Source organism: Meriones unguiculatus, chromosome 18 (assembly GCF_030254825.1).
Source record: "Meriones unguiculatus strain TT.TT164.6M chromosome 18, Bangor_MerUng_6.1, whole genome shotgun sequence".
Lineage (NCBI taxonomy): Eukaryota > Metazoa > Chordata > Mammalia > Rodentia > Muridae > Meriones > Meriones unguiculatus.
The window spans coordinates 37,403,545-37,420,255 of NC_083365.1; the positions used below are offsets into that span (position 1 = coordinate 37,403,545).

General features: G+C 39.8%; 1 protein-coding gene across 2 annotated transcripts in view; it reads right to left on the reverse strand.

Annotated features, from left to right (window-relative positions):
• Positions 1-3,738: 3,738 nt before the first annotated feature.
• Fbxo3 (F-box protein 3) overlaps positions 3,739-16,711 on the reverse strand; it is a 34,036-nt gene continuing 21,063 nt past the window's right edge. Inside the window, exons 7-11 of one of the 2 annotated variants that reach the window (XM_021650792.2) lie at positions 15,539-15,623; positions 14,405-14,527; positions 11,475-11,590; positions 10,088-10,278; positions 3,739-5,292 (exon numbers count right to left, since the gene is read on the reverse strand). In XM_021650792.2, the coding sequence (XP_021506467.1) occupies positions 5,089-5,292; positions 10,088-10,278; positions 11,475-11,590; positions 14,405-14,527; positions 15,539-15,623 (719 nt within the window). In that variant the 3' untranslated portion in view covers positions 3,739-5,088. Of the gene's footprint in view, positions 5,293-5,767; positions 9,111-10,087; positions 10,279-11,474; positions 11,591-14,404; positions 14,528-15,538; positions 15,624-16,711 lie in introns of those variants that run through there. The other variant, XM_021650794.2, reaches the window with a different exon arrangement.

Genomic DNA, 16,711 nt, shown 5'->3' on the forward strand with positions numbered 1-16,711 from the left:
CTTTCATAGTCTTGTATACTTCATTTTGTATATCTCATATGATGTCTCCTTTTAAAACTCAATGCTCCTAAGTTCTAAAATTCCAGGTATTATGCTACCAATTTCTTGACTTCATTTTTGAGATTCTTTCCCCTTATCCCCTAACAATTGTTGTTAATTTGGTGTGCTGGTTCATTTTACATTAACTTGACACAGGCTAGAGTCATCTGAGAACAGGAGACTCCATTTGAAAAAAATGTTTCTGTAAGACTGGGCTGTAGGCAAACCTGTAGAGAAGTTTTATACATTGAACTCAGGACCTCTGGAAGAGCAGACAATGTTCCTAACCACTGAGCCATCTCTCTAGCCTGAGAAGTGTTTTAGTGACTGAAGTGGGAGTTCACAGCCTGTTTGGGATGAGGTCATCCCTGGGCTGGTGGTCCTGAGCCCTGTAACAGTCTGAGCAAGTCAGGGGGAGCAAGCCGGTATGCGGCATCACCCCATGGCCTCTACATCAGCTGCTGCCTCCAGGTTCCTGCCCTGAGGTCCCATTCTGATTTCTTTCAATGATAAGTAATGATATGGAAGTGTAAGCCTGCCCCTTTCCTCCCCAACGGAGTTGTTGCCCTTAGAGACCAGTACACCCATACTTTACTTTTCCCTTTGGAATAGGGAGTAAATGTTCACAAAAGATTTGCACATCCAACCTCCCCTTCCTGTTCACACCTAGCCTACTGCTAGGCATCTCTATGTCCCTGAACTCAAGGCTGTACAAATCTCACCTCCAATGACTGTTTTCCTGCCATTTTATTTTTCAAAGTCAGAAAACTGGAAATCCCAGCACTCTGGGAGGCAGAGGCATGAGGATCTCTGTGAGTTTGAGGCCAGCCTGGTCTACAAAGCGAGTTCAAGACAGCCAAGGCTACACAGAGAAGTCCTGTCTCAAAACAAAATAAAACAAAAACTCTAGAAATGAACTTTTTTTTTTTTCTTCTATTCCCTCATCTATTAACTAACCAGGACTATTTACCATTTAGGTTTTGCAGTTTCACTAATTCATTCTGCTCCTATTGCTACTACCCTAAATTCAGGTCTGTAGCTTGCTTGGCTCATTGACTCCTTCATACCAGATCTCCATGTTAATTCTGCATTCTAGACCCATTCTCCAGTCTGGGATACATGAGATTCTTTATTTAAAAAAAAAAAAAGTCTTGCTAAGTATGGAAGAGGAAATCTGGAACACATTGTGGCAAGTCAGTCCTGAACTACTTATCTTTCAGATTTCATTAAGAACCAAACCAGGCTGGGCAGTGGTGGTGCTCGCCTTTGATACCATCACTTGGGAGGCAGAGGCTGGCAGATCTCCCGAGTTTGAGGCCAGCCTGGTCTACAGTGAAAGTTCCAGGAGAGCCAAGGCTACACACACACACACACACACACACACACACACAAACAATAAAAAAAAAAAAAACCCAAAACGGGTGTGGTGGTGCACTCCTGTGATCCCAGCACTCTGGGAGGCAGAGGCAGGTGGATCTCTGTGAGTTCGAGGCCAGCATGGTCTATAAAGTGAGTCCAGGACAGCTGAAACTACACAGAGAAACCCTGTCTCAGAAAACAAAACAAAAACAAATTATTTAAGCTACTGTGAATTTAGGTACGTCTCATCCTGAGGTTCAAATATGTAAAGAATGTGTTCTCAACAGGCCTGTGAGCCGGAAGTAGAGTTTGCCACACTAGAGTCTGGTGAGGGCAACGTTGATGTCAACAGTTAAATTCCATTTAGTCAGGGTTTGGAGAGATGGCCCAGCAGTTAATTGCACTGAGTGTTCTTCCAGATGATCTGGTTTCGATTCTGAGACCCCAGGGGATCCAGCCAACTTTTGTGGCCTCCACGGATACCAGGCACACAAGTGGTGCAGCCACACACAGAGGGCAAACGTCCCTACACACTCAAAAACTGAAGAATATTTGCAAGCTAGGAGTGGTGACACATGCCTTTACTCCCAGCCCTTGGGAGGCAGAAGCAGGTGAATCACTGAGTTTGAGGCCAGCCTGGTCTACAGAGTGAGTTCCAGGACAGCCAGGGCTACAGAGAGACCCTTTCTCGAAAAACAGACAGCAGCAACAACAGCAATACTGCAATGTAGTTAACAGAGGCTTATCAGCTAATCACCCCTTGGTGTGACCTGGAGATTTACTGTACAGCTAATTCCTATTCGCACAAATACAGACCCCTGGAGAAAGCCGGGAGACTCCTGAAACTCCTCAAAACAAGATTCTGAAATTTATGCCAGAAGAGCCCTTCCAGTGATTAAAAGCACACACTCGCTAGAAGAGGCTCCTCAAACACGCAGCTGCCTCGGGTTTCACAGGAACACCAGAGATGCTTTTGTGAGTGCTCTTCAGTCGCAGCCATCAAATATCCAGGTTCCCGTCAGAGGTCCTGATAAATTTATTGGCCTATCAGGCTCAGCTTGAGTGGAATTTTCTTTGGTCTATTGTCCTCTCTCCAAGAGAAAAAAAAAAATGCAACAAAGTCTGTTGAATAGACCAAGGCGGCAAATTTTCAAGGGAGGCTAAGCAATCTTGAAGCACTGTGACAGATGCTAGACAGCTTTCAGGGCAGTTGGGCCATCATCTGTATGCTAGAAAAAAGATACTAAGAATGGCAAAGGAATGTGGGGCCAGCTTTGACATAGTTTCTTAACAACTGACTTATTGGGTTTTAAATGCTAAGGTCTGAATGTTGTGTATGCCCTGCCCATGCATTAAGTTAATCCAGAAAGCAATTTTATGAAGATGTGGGACATTAGGTTGATTGTTTTGAGGACAGTCTTCATTAGTAAGATTAGTGCCCTTAAGAGGCCTTACAGACTTCTGCTTGTAGAGCTAGATTTATCATTGATCTATTTTTAAAGACAGGATTTTACTCTGTTGCCTAGGCTGGTCTTAAACTCACTGTAATTCTCCTGCCTCAATCAGCCTCTCAAATTGGAATTACAGGTATGTGCTACCATTGCCTGGATACTTTTTATATTGTAAATTATAATCAAAGGTGTTTTGTTATAGCAGCCTAAACAGTTGACTACTTTTAAAAGGGGATAGTATTTGCCAGTCTGGTAATACGTTATCACTTAACAATGGGGATATAGTTCAAGAAGTGAGTCATTAGGTGACTGTACTTCATCACTGTGTAAACACCAGAGAATGTGCATTATACAAACTAGATGGAACAGGTTTTGCTCTGGCAAGTAACTACCCTCCACAGTCAGCTTTTCTAGCTTTTAAGTCACTCAGCTGCCTCCACACGAGTCTGAACATTATCCACTCACTCTTGCATTTTCCAACAACTACTGAATCATTTTAGACTGCACAAAGCTCTCAGCAACTCCAACATCCTAGTCAGGTCCAGTCTTTTAACGTTACAGACAAACCTTGCTCTGGCAGTGGTCATCATGGTGTTGAGGACACAGTTGTGTCAAGTCAGGTCATTACAAGGTTCTCCAGACCTGATAATGACTTTTCTTGAATTAATCTTACTGCCTTTAATGAAGCAGATGTTCCGACTGCTTCGGCCACATCCGTTTTTCTTTGACCGTATAGCTCTGGTAGAATGGCTGACTTATAAGCAATGGCCCTCAGTTATTCCCTCCCACTGCCCTGCTCCTTAATCACTTTTCATTTCATTTCTGGGTCAGTCACTTGAAGACAACTTACTGTCAACATCAGCAGTGGATCTTGTATGGTTCAGAGCCGTAACAAACAAAACATGAGATTTAATCAAGCACAAAAGAAATGATACATTCAACAGATGTGGTATACACAAGATGAGGCTGCCGCTGGCTTCTGTTGTTGAAAGACCATGTGATTGGGCTCCGTTTTATGAAAAATAAGTAAGAAAATAACTCAGAATATCCTGATATGTCACCATTAAAAGGCAAGTTTGCTCGTGGTTCCTGAGAGCAGGCACGTGGCCTTGAATTTGGCTCTCTCTTCCTAAATTTTCTCCATGAGAGGACTGTTTCTAGAGGAAAACTGATGAAGAACAGAAGAGAGCGTGATCAAAGCCAGCAGACAACTTCAAATGGACCTACTACACTCTGGCTGCAAGCCAGCAAGAAACATTGCCATCTTCTATCTTAAGAACAAAGGCTTAATACTAGTCTATGGGAAATAGGCACTTACACAAAATCATTTTTAAAATAGTTTTTGACACTTGAAGGATTTCATTCCAAACCCTCAATTATATAATTGAGATAACAGCAGCAACAACAACAACAAAAATCCATGTTTCAGGAGAATATCCTTACCCCTAACATAAAATTCAGATCACTTACCACAAAGTTAGACAAATGTATAAAGAAACAAAACAAAAAGCGTATTTACAAATTTAGACTACATGACACACTGCGAAGAATCTTTAACATTCTACATACTTTTACGAACTACATTTAAAATGATGGATCTGTAAATAATGTGAGAAAGGTCATAGTATGAGAACTTTAACTTTTAAAGTCCAAGGTTATCATGTTGAAGACATTAAATTAAAAGGATGAAAATTTGCAACTCGTGTGACAAAGACTAAATTCAAGGATAGATTGTCTAAGGGCAAACTATTCCTATTTAAGTTAGTCTCTCAGCTCCCCATGAGTATAAAATATTAACAACCACGAAGTGGATTAAGCTACTTATAAATCTGTTAGTTTCTAAACAACTGAAAGGGGTCTTTTCACAGTCAGTCATACAGTTTCTGTCTACCTTTGTGTGGGTATTTCTGCTACATGTAAAATCCTCATCCAAAACAATTTTCCCTTCACGTCTGTTGTGTTTTTAAGTAAAAAATATTTTTAAACAAAGAAACACCTGTTCATTAGCTGAAGAACTGCTCATTCATTGGCTCCCAGAAGAGAAAACAAGATTCCCATTTCTTTCTCTACCTACAACCACAAAACAATCCAAAGTGATCCAACTCCTAAGAGTGTCATGTAGAGCCTACGCTTGGTACATTTCATGCTGGTTTCCTGCATATGCTGAGCACAATTATTTACACTATTGACAAATCTATTTAACAGAATAGAGTCATCCCAGAGCTTCCTTCAGCAGCAGCTAAAAGAGACGTGAGCAGCGGCGTCTGCGAATGGGAACATCAAAGACCCTTCTCCGTCTCTCCTCCCCTTCGCCCTCATCCGATTCATTCTCATCCTCATCTGATTCATCTGATTCATCCATGTCTGCTGAGTCGTCATCATTTTCTTCCTCCTCCTCCTCGGCCTCCTCTTCCATTTCTTCATATTCATCAGGACCCATTTCCTTAAAAGAGAAAACCTTTTGATGAGAAAAATATCTACCAGGTTTTATAATTATTCTATAGCCTAGAATACAAATAACTAGACATGCTAGGCACACGTTTTCATAGACCTGAGCAGCACAATCTCATAACTTAAGATTCTAGGCTGTATCCTGTCCACCTGTCCACATGTTAAGAATGCTTAATATGGTTTTAATGGTAAACACATTTCACCAAGACAGTACTTGTTTTTCACAAAGTAGCTGGTGATTCATACACGGAGGTAGACATACTAATAACCCACAATAAAGCTTTAATGAACTTATAGTAGTAATATGTTTATTAATTCTTTATAAGCCTATCTGCTTATAAACAAATAAATGTGAAAATATTAATCGGATGTGATCTCTACTGGTAATTTTTATGCACAGTTCTTAAAAGATCTTTTATTGAGTTCCAAAGACACATCATCTTAATTTAAACATCAGTAGCCTCTACTTTTTGAAAAAAATATTTTTTATTTTTCAGTTGCTTATAACAACAGCAGTCACTTAATTCTCTTCTCCTAGTTCCTGTGGTTGGGTATCTGGGAAGCACTCAGTGGAGTACTCCTGGCTTCAAGTCTCTCACGATGCTACAGTTGAATGGTGACTAAAACCAAGCTTCCCCTCCAGGGCTTCTTCACACACGTCAGGCACTGGGACTGGGATGATCCAAATATCTGGAGCCTGAAGTGGGAACTTCCTTCCACTTTGAAGGTGGATCTCTACATGCCTTCTCCAGCATGTCGGCTTCCTGGGGACTGGACTTCTCATACTAGGTCTCAGGACACCAAAGGCACATGTTCCAGGAGGAAGAGCACCAAGCTAATGGCATACTGCCCTTTCTAGCTCAGCCGCAGCCGCAGCCACAGCCACAGCGTCACTTTGCCGATTCCCGTGGAGGCTCTAGGACAGGAGTGACGATGAACACGCAGTGCTGGAACACCTGTTAGAATGCCGTTCGGCTTAAGCAGGCAGCCCTCATCAGGCTGTGGCTTTAACTTGGCTGCCAAGCTTCTCTTAACACAAATCTGAAGACTCCATGAAGAGCTGTTATATTGGTCAGAATTTGAAAAGCCAGGGCTCAGCTGGTAATCTGAGTACTGAGAAATTTAGCACATGATGTCAACAAAAATCCTTCCACTATGGCTTTTACAGCACTAAAATCATTAACACTGCTCTGGCCCCTCTTTCTTTCTTTCTTTTTTTTTAAGACAGACTCTCTCATAGTCTAGACTGGCTACTCTGATCTCACTTGTAATTGCTCTCTTCCTTGTTCTCTGCACTCAAGCCTCCCTGGGTCAAACACGCTAAGCCCACAGCTGCCCAAGAACCCTCACACCGAGTACTTCTTTCGCCACAAATCCACTTGGCTCCCTTCATTCCTTTTATATCTTTACTTACATATCACCAAGGCCATTCCTGACACTTCTTTATAACAGAACCCAACAGGGCACTCCTTTTACCCCCTGATTTTTCTCCAGCATATTTGTTACTTGACACAAGAGCATGTTAGTTTCTTCCAATTGGAATATAAAATCCAAGGCGGGGGTTTAGATTACATTGCTTACTAATGCACTCAGACACTTGTTAAACAAGCAAATGAAAATGTAGGAGAAAAGAATTATGTCATTTAGGATTTATTATAACACAACATTATACAAATGTGACTTATATGTTATTATTTTTTAACTTTAGATTATTTTTTCACTCTAAGGAATGAAGACTTCAAAATTCTGTAGAAGGTATAAAAGGAGGGCTGGGGAAGGCTTTGGAAATCCTGAAACATGATCATCAGGTAGACTGATTATTATATTAATGAAGAAAACAAGAACTGTTAACGAAATCAAATGTGGTTAGAAAGAGAAACATTCAGACGGAAGTGCGCTTTATAAACAGCAGACAACAGAGGAGAACGGACTAAGGAAGGACTGTCCATAGTGCCCTCAGTCAAGCAGATTAGGTACCCGACGCAGGGACATCATCAAACTAAGCAAAGTGTATTTACAGTGGCAAGTGTAAAGGAAAAGAAATGATAAAGCCTAGTAAGTAATCAGAAGGGTGGAGGACAAAAAAAAAAAAAAAGCAAAACACAATTCAATTCCCATATCAAAGAAGAGAATAGAAATAAGATAGGTTAACAAATACAACCCCACTGTTGTATTTTTTATGTTGATTCAAAAAAGTCACAATTCTCATTTTTTTTCCCTACTGACTCTCCATATTTGAGAAAAACTTTCTGTAAAGCAGGTCAAGTACTTTTTCTTGTATTTAAGCAAAAACTAAAATTCTAAATAAATAAAGACAGTTAAGAGGGTTGAACATGTGGAGGGTTTATTTGTTGTAATTTTAAAAGGAGCTGATACTATAACTGTCCTGCTTTAATTTCTAACATGGTAAATACTGACATGACCATGTAAACAAGTTCTTAGGAGTCGTCAATAATTTTTATACATCTGAGGAGGTGATGGGACCCGCGGTCCTTAAGTAAACCCATACTTTACATCCCCTGAAACAGATAGTAAGAACAAGCAACAAGAGGATCCAGCTGACCAACTCAACTGCCTGCCCAGACAGACGTCAGCGCTCTTAACTTTAGGACAAGGAATGTTAGTAGAGATGAATAATAAGAAAGAGCTACTTCCATAAACAGACAACAATCCTAAGCAGGCCCACAATTATACATCTTCAAAATGCATGAGGCAGATCTGACAAAAATGAAGCAAAAAACAGACAAAGCCATACATCAACTAAAGATTTCAACAATAAGCTCTTCAATTGCTGAGTACTAAAAATAAAAAGAGCAATAAATATACAGATATACTTGACAAACACTGTGAAATAATCAACCAGCTTGGCCTGTCATTTATATAACAAATTCTCACATGGCAGAATATACATTTTTTTCAAATACACAAAGATCATTTACCAAGATATAGAAATTCTTCACATAATATGGGGCCATAAAACATTAAAAAAACATTAGCAATACACAGTAAGTTCTATAACCACAATATTAGAAATCAATAAGCAAAAAGATAATTGAAAAATTTCCAAATCCTTGAAAATTAACATTTATATGTAGTCATAAGTCAAAATTATGAGGCAAATCTGAGAGTATTTTGAACTAAATATTAACCAAAATATAACAAATCAAAATTTGTACAATACAGCTAAAACAGTGCTTAGAAACAGGAAATGTCTACAATCAGTAATCTAAACTTCTGCCTTTAAAAGCTACAACAAAAGTCAATTAAATCCACGGTAAGTAGACAGAAATAAAGACAACTGCACTACTCGCTGAAATAGAAAAAAGCAAACAGTACAGAAAATCCAGCAAAACTAAATGTTGTTCCTTTTGACTGATCAATAAAAATGGCGTGATTAAAAAAAAGATATAAATCACCAATATTAAGAATAAAAGAGGGTTATTTGACTAGCGCTCTTCTAGCCATTACAAGAATATCAAGGGAACATTGTTAATAACTATATGCTAATAAATTCAACATTTAGATGAAATGAACAAATTCCTTGAAAGGCACAAATTACCAAAACTGAAACAAGAAGAAATAGAAAATATACATATTAAAGAAATTAAGTCCATATTTTAAAATTTCCCCACAAAGCAAACTCCAGTTCCAGATAGCTTCACTGATGAATATCAACCATTTAAGGATAAGATGGTACCAAGCTCATATAGACTCTGGGCTAACCAAGAATGGATGTCTGGTCTGGTGTAGGCCAAAAATGGAAGTCTGGTCTGTTGCAGGCATGGTGGCACACATCTAGCACTTGGGAGGCTGAGGCAAGAAAACAGCGAGTTTGAGGCCGGTCTGAGCTACATAATGACACTCTATTCTCAAGCCCTCATCCCCTTCACCCAAAAAATGGAAGTCTACTCTAGGAGTAGCAAGTTCTTCATACTGGGAGCACAGTTTCTAGCGTGCTCCCACTGGGAAGAAAGCTCAAACTTCTAAATGTGGACTACAACAGCTCCTTTTCACCATGCTGTAAGTACAGCGGCCCAAAAGCTCGCCATCATTCTTCTCTCTCCAAACCAGAATTGAAAATGGGTCCTCTTTCAGAAAGGTTAGTGGTTTGTCCATTTTTCTAGAACTACCTTAAACCTTCCCATTCTAGGAGGAGGGAGGGCATTTCCAGGCAGTCAGTGTCTACAACTCATACATTCTGAGTACACTGCTCCCAATATGCAACACGTACTTCACACACTGGAATAATTCTACAGTAACTATCACAAAGTAACCGTAAGACTGAGATTTGTAAAATATGCCTGGGTGACTTGAAAAACAACCAGAAAAGACTGCTAAAAGTATATCCCTACCAAATAAATCCGATATGATGATTTCTACAGAATACTATTTCTTTTACTAAACTGGGAGTCTTAGTTATTTAGTAAATCAGTAGAAAATTGTTTTCCAAGTCTTAATGACAAAAGTCAATTTTAACTGATCTTGTTTGGTCCTTCAGATCTTTTAATACATAGCTATTATTGGGAGCGGTAGAAAAGTAGTTTAATCTGCAAAATAGGTAATAGTAGTCTCTCTGGCTAAAGAGTAAGGAGGAGCTAAAATAAACTTACTGTTCCTCTCCCTTCACATAGTAATACAATCCTAAAATACTTGCTCAAAGTTTCCACTTTTGGGGGTGGGGTGGGGGGAGCCTCATTTATAAACTACTCATCTACCTAAACAAAGATGGTCTTTAGAATAATTCTACAAAGTCGTATAATCTAGCACTAGAAAAAAAATTAACTTACCAACCGGGCTATGGACACCCTGAATGTTGGACATGCCATGTGGAATCGGGGGATGGCAACGTTAAAGACCTTGTCCTTAAAGTACAGAAAATGGAAGGTGTAATACCCTTCCATGTAGCCTGACGTTGTAGAGAATGTGGTGCAGCTTGTGTACTCATATATCCGGCCCGGGCTAATGATCGGAAATTCACCTGCAGAGAGGACAGTGACAATGAACCCAAGTACAAAGTTCACTTCTTCCTTATAGCAATTATATTATCAAGATGCTATGTGAGTGGTTTGAAAGTAAATTATTGCACAATTAGAAAGAAACAAACCTCTAAAAGGATATACAACAAAGCATTCACTGGGATGAGATCGTGAGGGTATTTACTTTTTAATTAGGTTTCTGGGGGCTGGGAACTTTTTGCATGTGAAGTGCAAAGGACAACTTGAGGGAATTCTTTCCTTCTACCTTGTGGGTCCCAGGGATGGATCTCAGTTCAGCAGGATTATGGCCTTCGCCTTTGCCTGCTGAATCAGCTCATCAGCCCATGTTTTTATTTCCCAAATTCTCTACAAGGTAGCAGGTGGGAAATTTCTAGTAAAACAAAATTTAAGAGGCACACTTTTTTCAAAGTTGCCAAAATCTTTAAAACACAAATAATAGAAAAGTGTCACAGCTGAGACAGTAGCTCAAACAAACATAAAAGCAACCCAATTCCTACAGCAGCAGGAGACTAAAACATAAGGTTGCAAGATGCAGCCCTAATGTTCAGTCTGGATGAACATCAGTTACAGAGGAGGGTCCTCACATCAACAATCAAATGACAAACAAGAATTACAGCTTTAATGCAATTCCTTAGCACTAGAGTCTCTCTCGTTTTTGAAATTTATCTTATATTTGAGCCAGATATAGTAATATACACCTTTAATCCCGGCACTCAGGGGGCAGATGCAGGTGGACTCTCCAAGTTCCAGTCTAGCCTGGTCTACATAAAGATTGCTAGGCCAGCAATAATAAATAAATAATTAAATAAAATTTGTGCTTTATGTGTGTGCGTGTGCGCACATGAGTATAGGTGCTCACAGAGACCAGAAGGTGTTGGATCCCTTGGAGCTGGGAGTACAGGTGATTATAAGCTACCTATATGGGTGCTAGGAGCTGAACTTGGGTCTTCTAGAAGAGCAGCCTCAATAATAACAAAGGAAAATTAAATCTGTGCTATTAACTTTAACATCCACCTCCAAAATTTATCAAGACCACAAATACAAAATTTATTTTCTTACTATCCTAGGCCACCTAACTCATAGAACATAATAAAACAATGTTACATTTTTCGCATGTATACAGTCTAAGCTTTCTTTGAAGCACCTGACCAAAAAACGTAAATGTTGGAGAACGTACCAACTACCCCAGGTCCTTGAACTTCTTCCACATCCCCTTTGGCATTCGTTATCCTCCAGTAGCGGCTGTCCAGCTGGCAGGCTTTCTCAGGAAGTGCATCCCTTGACATTTCAATCCTGGAGAAAAGAGTAGGGCAAATGTATCGGTCTTACTTCAACTACCACCGTGCTGAGTTAATGCTACGAAAGACCTCCAAGGAGAATTAATAAACCCAGCCCAAGTCTGTGTCAGCCATAACAGCCATACGTTCTCAAAGATACTGCTTTAATCAGGCTAATTCACCCCATGAAAATATTTTCACTCAATTTATGCATCTATTATTCAGTAAGAACCAACAATAGAAGGACCACATAAATGAATGTAGAAACAGTAGTAGCAACTATCTTTGGCTGCTCAAATAAATATCCGTTTGGCAGATACTTTCTAGTTACAGAGCCATGAACAACTTCTGAAGAACTTATTCATTCATTCATACAAACCTATGCAACACAATTCTTTTTATCTGTTAGCTTCTAAAATGCTAATTTTAGCTAAAAGCAAAATGACACCAATTACTGGGATTGTACTTCAACTGTTTCTAGATGCTATCATTCATTTTCACACTGAGCACCCAGTAAGTGCAGGAAGGTCTTTCTATTTTAGAGAAGTCTTAATTCTAGGCAGGATCTAAAAAAAAAACAACAAAAACAATACAAAACAAAAACAACAAACAAACAAAAACAAAAAAATCTAAAATATGCTTGGAGCAACAGGTTATCTTTCTGCCTAAGCACAGAATGTTCTTAACTACAGTAAATTTAAAGCATTTGTTCTTACATTTAATCAAATCAAACATTTAATACTACATATGACACACATGAAGCACTCATAAAAATTTATTACATTTTAAAATTGAAATAGACAGGTCAGACCCACCCGGATCTGCAGCCCCTGAGACCAGCAGAGTTCAGAGAGCAGCAGACAGGAACCTAACTTGACTTGTCTGGGAGGCTCTGGCCTAACAGCTGAGGCCGGGACTATAGCAGCATGGGGCGGAGCTCAGGGATCCTGTGGAAGTGTTGGGGGAAAGATGGAAGGATCTGGAAGGGCCAGGAACCTCACAAGAAGACCAACAGAGACAATTAACCCAGTTCCCATGGGGGCTTACAGAGACAGAGACATCAGCTAAGGAGCATGCATGACCTGGAAGGCCGCCTGCACACATGTAGCCAATGGGCAGCTTGGTCTTCCTGTGGGGCATCTGGCGAATGTGGGGGTGGGGGTTGCTGTTTCTAACATGGACTCTATTGCCTGCCTTTGGATCACTTCCCCCTAGCAGGTCTATGTTGCCTGGCCTCAGGGGATGAAGATATACTCAGTCCTGATGTGACTTGATGTGCTGAGGAAGGTTGATACAGGGACAAGGGAGCTCCCCTTTTCTGGGGGGAAAGGAAAAGAGGAGGAAGGAAGGAGGTAAGGAAAGACTGGGAGGAGAGGAGGGAACGGGGCACCCTCAAAATGTTAAAAAAAAAAATTGGACAGGCCACAAAAAGTTTAAATGCATGGTTTTCTGTTTGGCAATGCAACAGCTTCTAGATTACAGTATAAATTTAAAATAGAGCTTTGACAATTACAACCGAGAGGTCCAGTTCCTGCAGTATCTGAAACAATAATTTAAACTCAGGACACATGCAAAACAAAAACAAACCTCATATAACTTGTCAAACTCCTTTGTGGATACTGTATTATTGAAAATTTATTAACTTTTCTGCAAATTTTAGCAAGAAATTATTTTTCAAAATGTGCCATCATAGGGTGGCAAGGCGGCTAAGTGGATAAAGCACTTCCCGCCAAACCTAACAACCTGAGTACCATTCTTAGGATCCTCATGAGAGAACCAACTCCCACAAGCTGACCTCTGGAAATACTCACACATGCTTATACAATAAATTCAAAATGTAACTAAAAATTTTAAGCGTACTTTGGAGCTAGGGAGATGGCTCAATGGGCACAAACATAAAGACTGATGTTTGAGCCCCTGAACATACTTACATATTGGATGGGCATGGCTGCCTGTCTGTAAACCCAATGCTTAAGAAGCAGAGACAGAGTCCTGTGTACTGACAAGCTCTAGGTTAACTGCAAGACCTGCTTCATGAACTAAGGCGGACAGTGACAGAGGAAAGACTGCTGATACCGACCTCAGGCCTCCACAGACCCACGTTCCCACACACACACACAAACATACTCACATACACTAAAAAATAAATACAATTTTTTGTTTGTTTTGAGACAGGGATCCTCTGTGTAGTTCTGGCTGTCCTGGACCTCACTCTGTAGACCAGGCTGGCCTCAAACTCACAGAGATCCCCCTGTCCCTGCCTCCCAAGTGCTGGGATTAAAGGCTTATGTCACCACAACCACCAGCCTTTTTTTTTTTTTTAATTTAAATAAGTAATTTAAATACTAAAATTAACTCTTAAATGGACCATGTGGCTGGGGACTGTAGCTCAACCAAACACGTACAGGGCTCCTGGTTTGATCCGTAGGACCATAAAATAAAACAATAACAAAATAAAATTCATTGCACAGATCATGTCCAAATGGAGCAAGAGCAGCACAGCCATAGGATATCAGCGCTTTAACTGAAAGTTGAGACTTATGGTTCAGATATAAAATGGTTCCAAAGGGCTCATACGTTGAAGTTTTGCCTGGCTCTTTCTCTGCTTCCTGGCCACCAGGAAGTGAACAGCTTTGCTCTGCGGTATTACTCTACACTTCTGTGATACTCTGCCCCATCACACTCAGACCCAGAAATGAGAGAGCCAAGTGGCCTCGCACTGAAGCCTCCGAAGCTCTGAGCCAAAATAAACCCTTTTAAAGTTGATTCCGTAGGTGTTTTGTCATAGAAACAAACTGACGACCACAGCACTCCCATTTAAAGTTCTCACCTGATCCGGTATGTGAAGAAATAGTGTGGTGGGTGTACAGAGCTGAGCTCTGGCAGAAAAGACGTGGACACGGAAACTGTAATATCTCCAGTTGTTGCTACACACTCTGGGTCATGGATATATCTAGCAAGGGAGGAAGTTAAACATGTTTACATCAGCTGGTTCAGTTCTTACAGGGTTAAAGATGTAAGGTACAGTACCTTCCTTACACTTTGTAATAAACACTTTACGTCATTTTTGATAAAATCCTATTGAACTTGAATTTCATGATGATGGAAGACCTTGGTGACTCTGGTTCAGTAAAGACAGCAATCAAAGATCCATAGTCAGTGATTCAAACCATGGATCAGCAATCAGTTTAGAAATTCAACAAGGGCTTCTCTTGGTTTTTCAGTGCTATAAAAATTTGGGAGCCTTCCAAAACCTGACTAAACTTATTAAATGGTGACTATACGCAATGAGAACATGTAAGAATGTAAACATATTGAGCCTCTTATGCGTATTCCTGCCTCTAATGGGAAAGCCCATATACTTAACCTACTGTTTCTGCCATGAAGGCCACTATGAACTACTATCACCTGTAGTCACTTCTAATACTAACTGCAACATTTGAATGTTCCAGTGAAAAATAATAAATGTTTTCCAGGAGTTAGCTATTTACCTGCTATTGAAAATAAATCTATTAATTGGCAAACATTGTTCTGTAAAGCTACTAAATCACATTTTAGTTTTTCCTCAGTTTTTTTTTTTTAGATTTATTTATTATGTATACAATATTCTGTCTACACATACAACTTCACACCAGAAGAGGCACCAGATCTCATTATAGATGGTTGTGAGCCCCCACGTGGTTGCTGGGAGTTGAACTCAGGACCTCTGGAAGAGCAGACAGTGCTCTTAACCTCTGAGCCATCTCTCCAGCCCTTTTCCTCAGTTTTTTAAGACAAGAGAAATAGAGGCTGATTAAGTATTTGGAAGTTCTGGCTTGGATAGAAGAATGAAACAGCGAGACTGAAGACAGTGAAGTTCATTTCTTAACCTTCCAGGGACATCTCATCTCATGACAGATATTTGTAATAGTTAGCCTTTTCTGACTTATAGTTGTTTCAACCCCAAAAGCCCCAACTGAAATACCTGAAAATCTGGTCTCTGATGATGGGGAAACCACCTGATACAACGTTGTTGACATAGGATGTAAACCAGTCAGTGAAAGTAGCACCTATAAACCAAGAAGCGTGGAAATGAGTAAAGGAGAAAAAAAAAACCTACAGAGGAAACACAGTTTTGCCATGCTTAAGCTCTGATACCAGAACTAGAACTATTTATAGGTATAAGTCTGCTAGTACTCTATTAGACAAATTTCTCAATTCCTCTTTATTGTGAGTGTGGTGAATAGTTAAGTATGTGCATCTGCCTGTGCTTGTGTATCACAGCCCTGCTCTATCACGCTCCACCTTATTCCTGAGACAGAGCCTTCATTGAGTCTGGAGCTAAGCTGGCACCCAGCAAGCCCTAGCAACCCTCCTGTCTCTGCCCTCATAAAATGCTTGGGATTGCAGACATAGGCATAGCCACACCCAACTTTTACATGGGTACTGGGACTTGAACTCAGATCCTCATGCTTGTACATTAAATATTCTTAGCCAAATAAGCTCCCTCTTCAGTGTTCTCAATTAGATCCACATTATTTCCTTTGTGTTCTCTGCCACCACTATCCCTGGCCCCTGTCCAATTACTGTTAGGGAAGTCAGTAGCTATTTCCATCTATGTTGGTTTTGTTTTATACTCAAAATAATGGTTTTGGTACAGTCATAAAACATTTATTAATTTCATGCAAAACATCTAGGAAAAAAGCATTAAGGTTATCAGGTATCTACTCTCAATTATCAGGATTCATTTTAGACACATCCTGATATGTACTCAAAATAATGGCATAGGCTAGGCTTAGTCTAGACATCTTCCACAGACATGACATTGTGGAATTCTCAGTATTAGGTCAATACCAAAGTGGTAACTATTACAGTATTCTCAGTGCCCAACTCAAAGCAGAAAACAATTATTTATTATTACATCAGCCCTGTCCACAATATACTAAAAGGATCCTTGACAAGTATTTAGATGAATTAAGCGTAAACATTCTAGGCAATACAACAGAACTATTAAACCTCATCATTGTTTTGACAGTACAGCAAAATGCCTAGCATATACAGTACTTAGTTAATGAATTCAATGAATTCATTGAATTTTTTTGTAATCTGGTTTCAATTACCCCTGTTTATACTTAGTATCAAATGCTCAATTTTTACC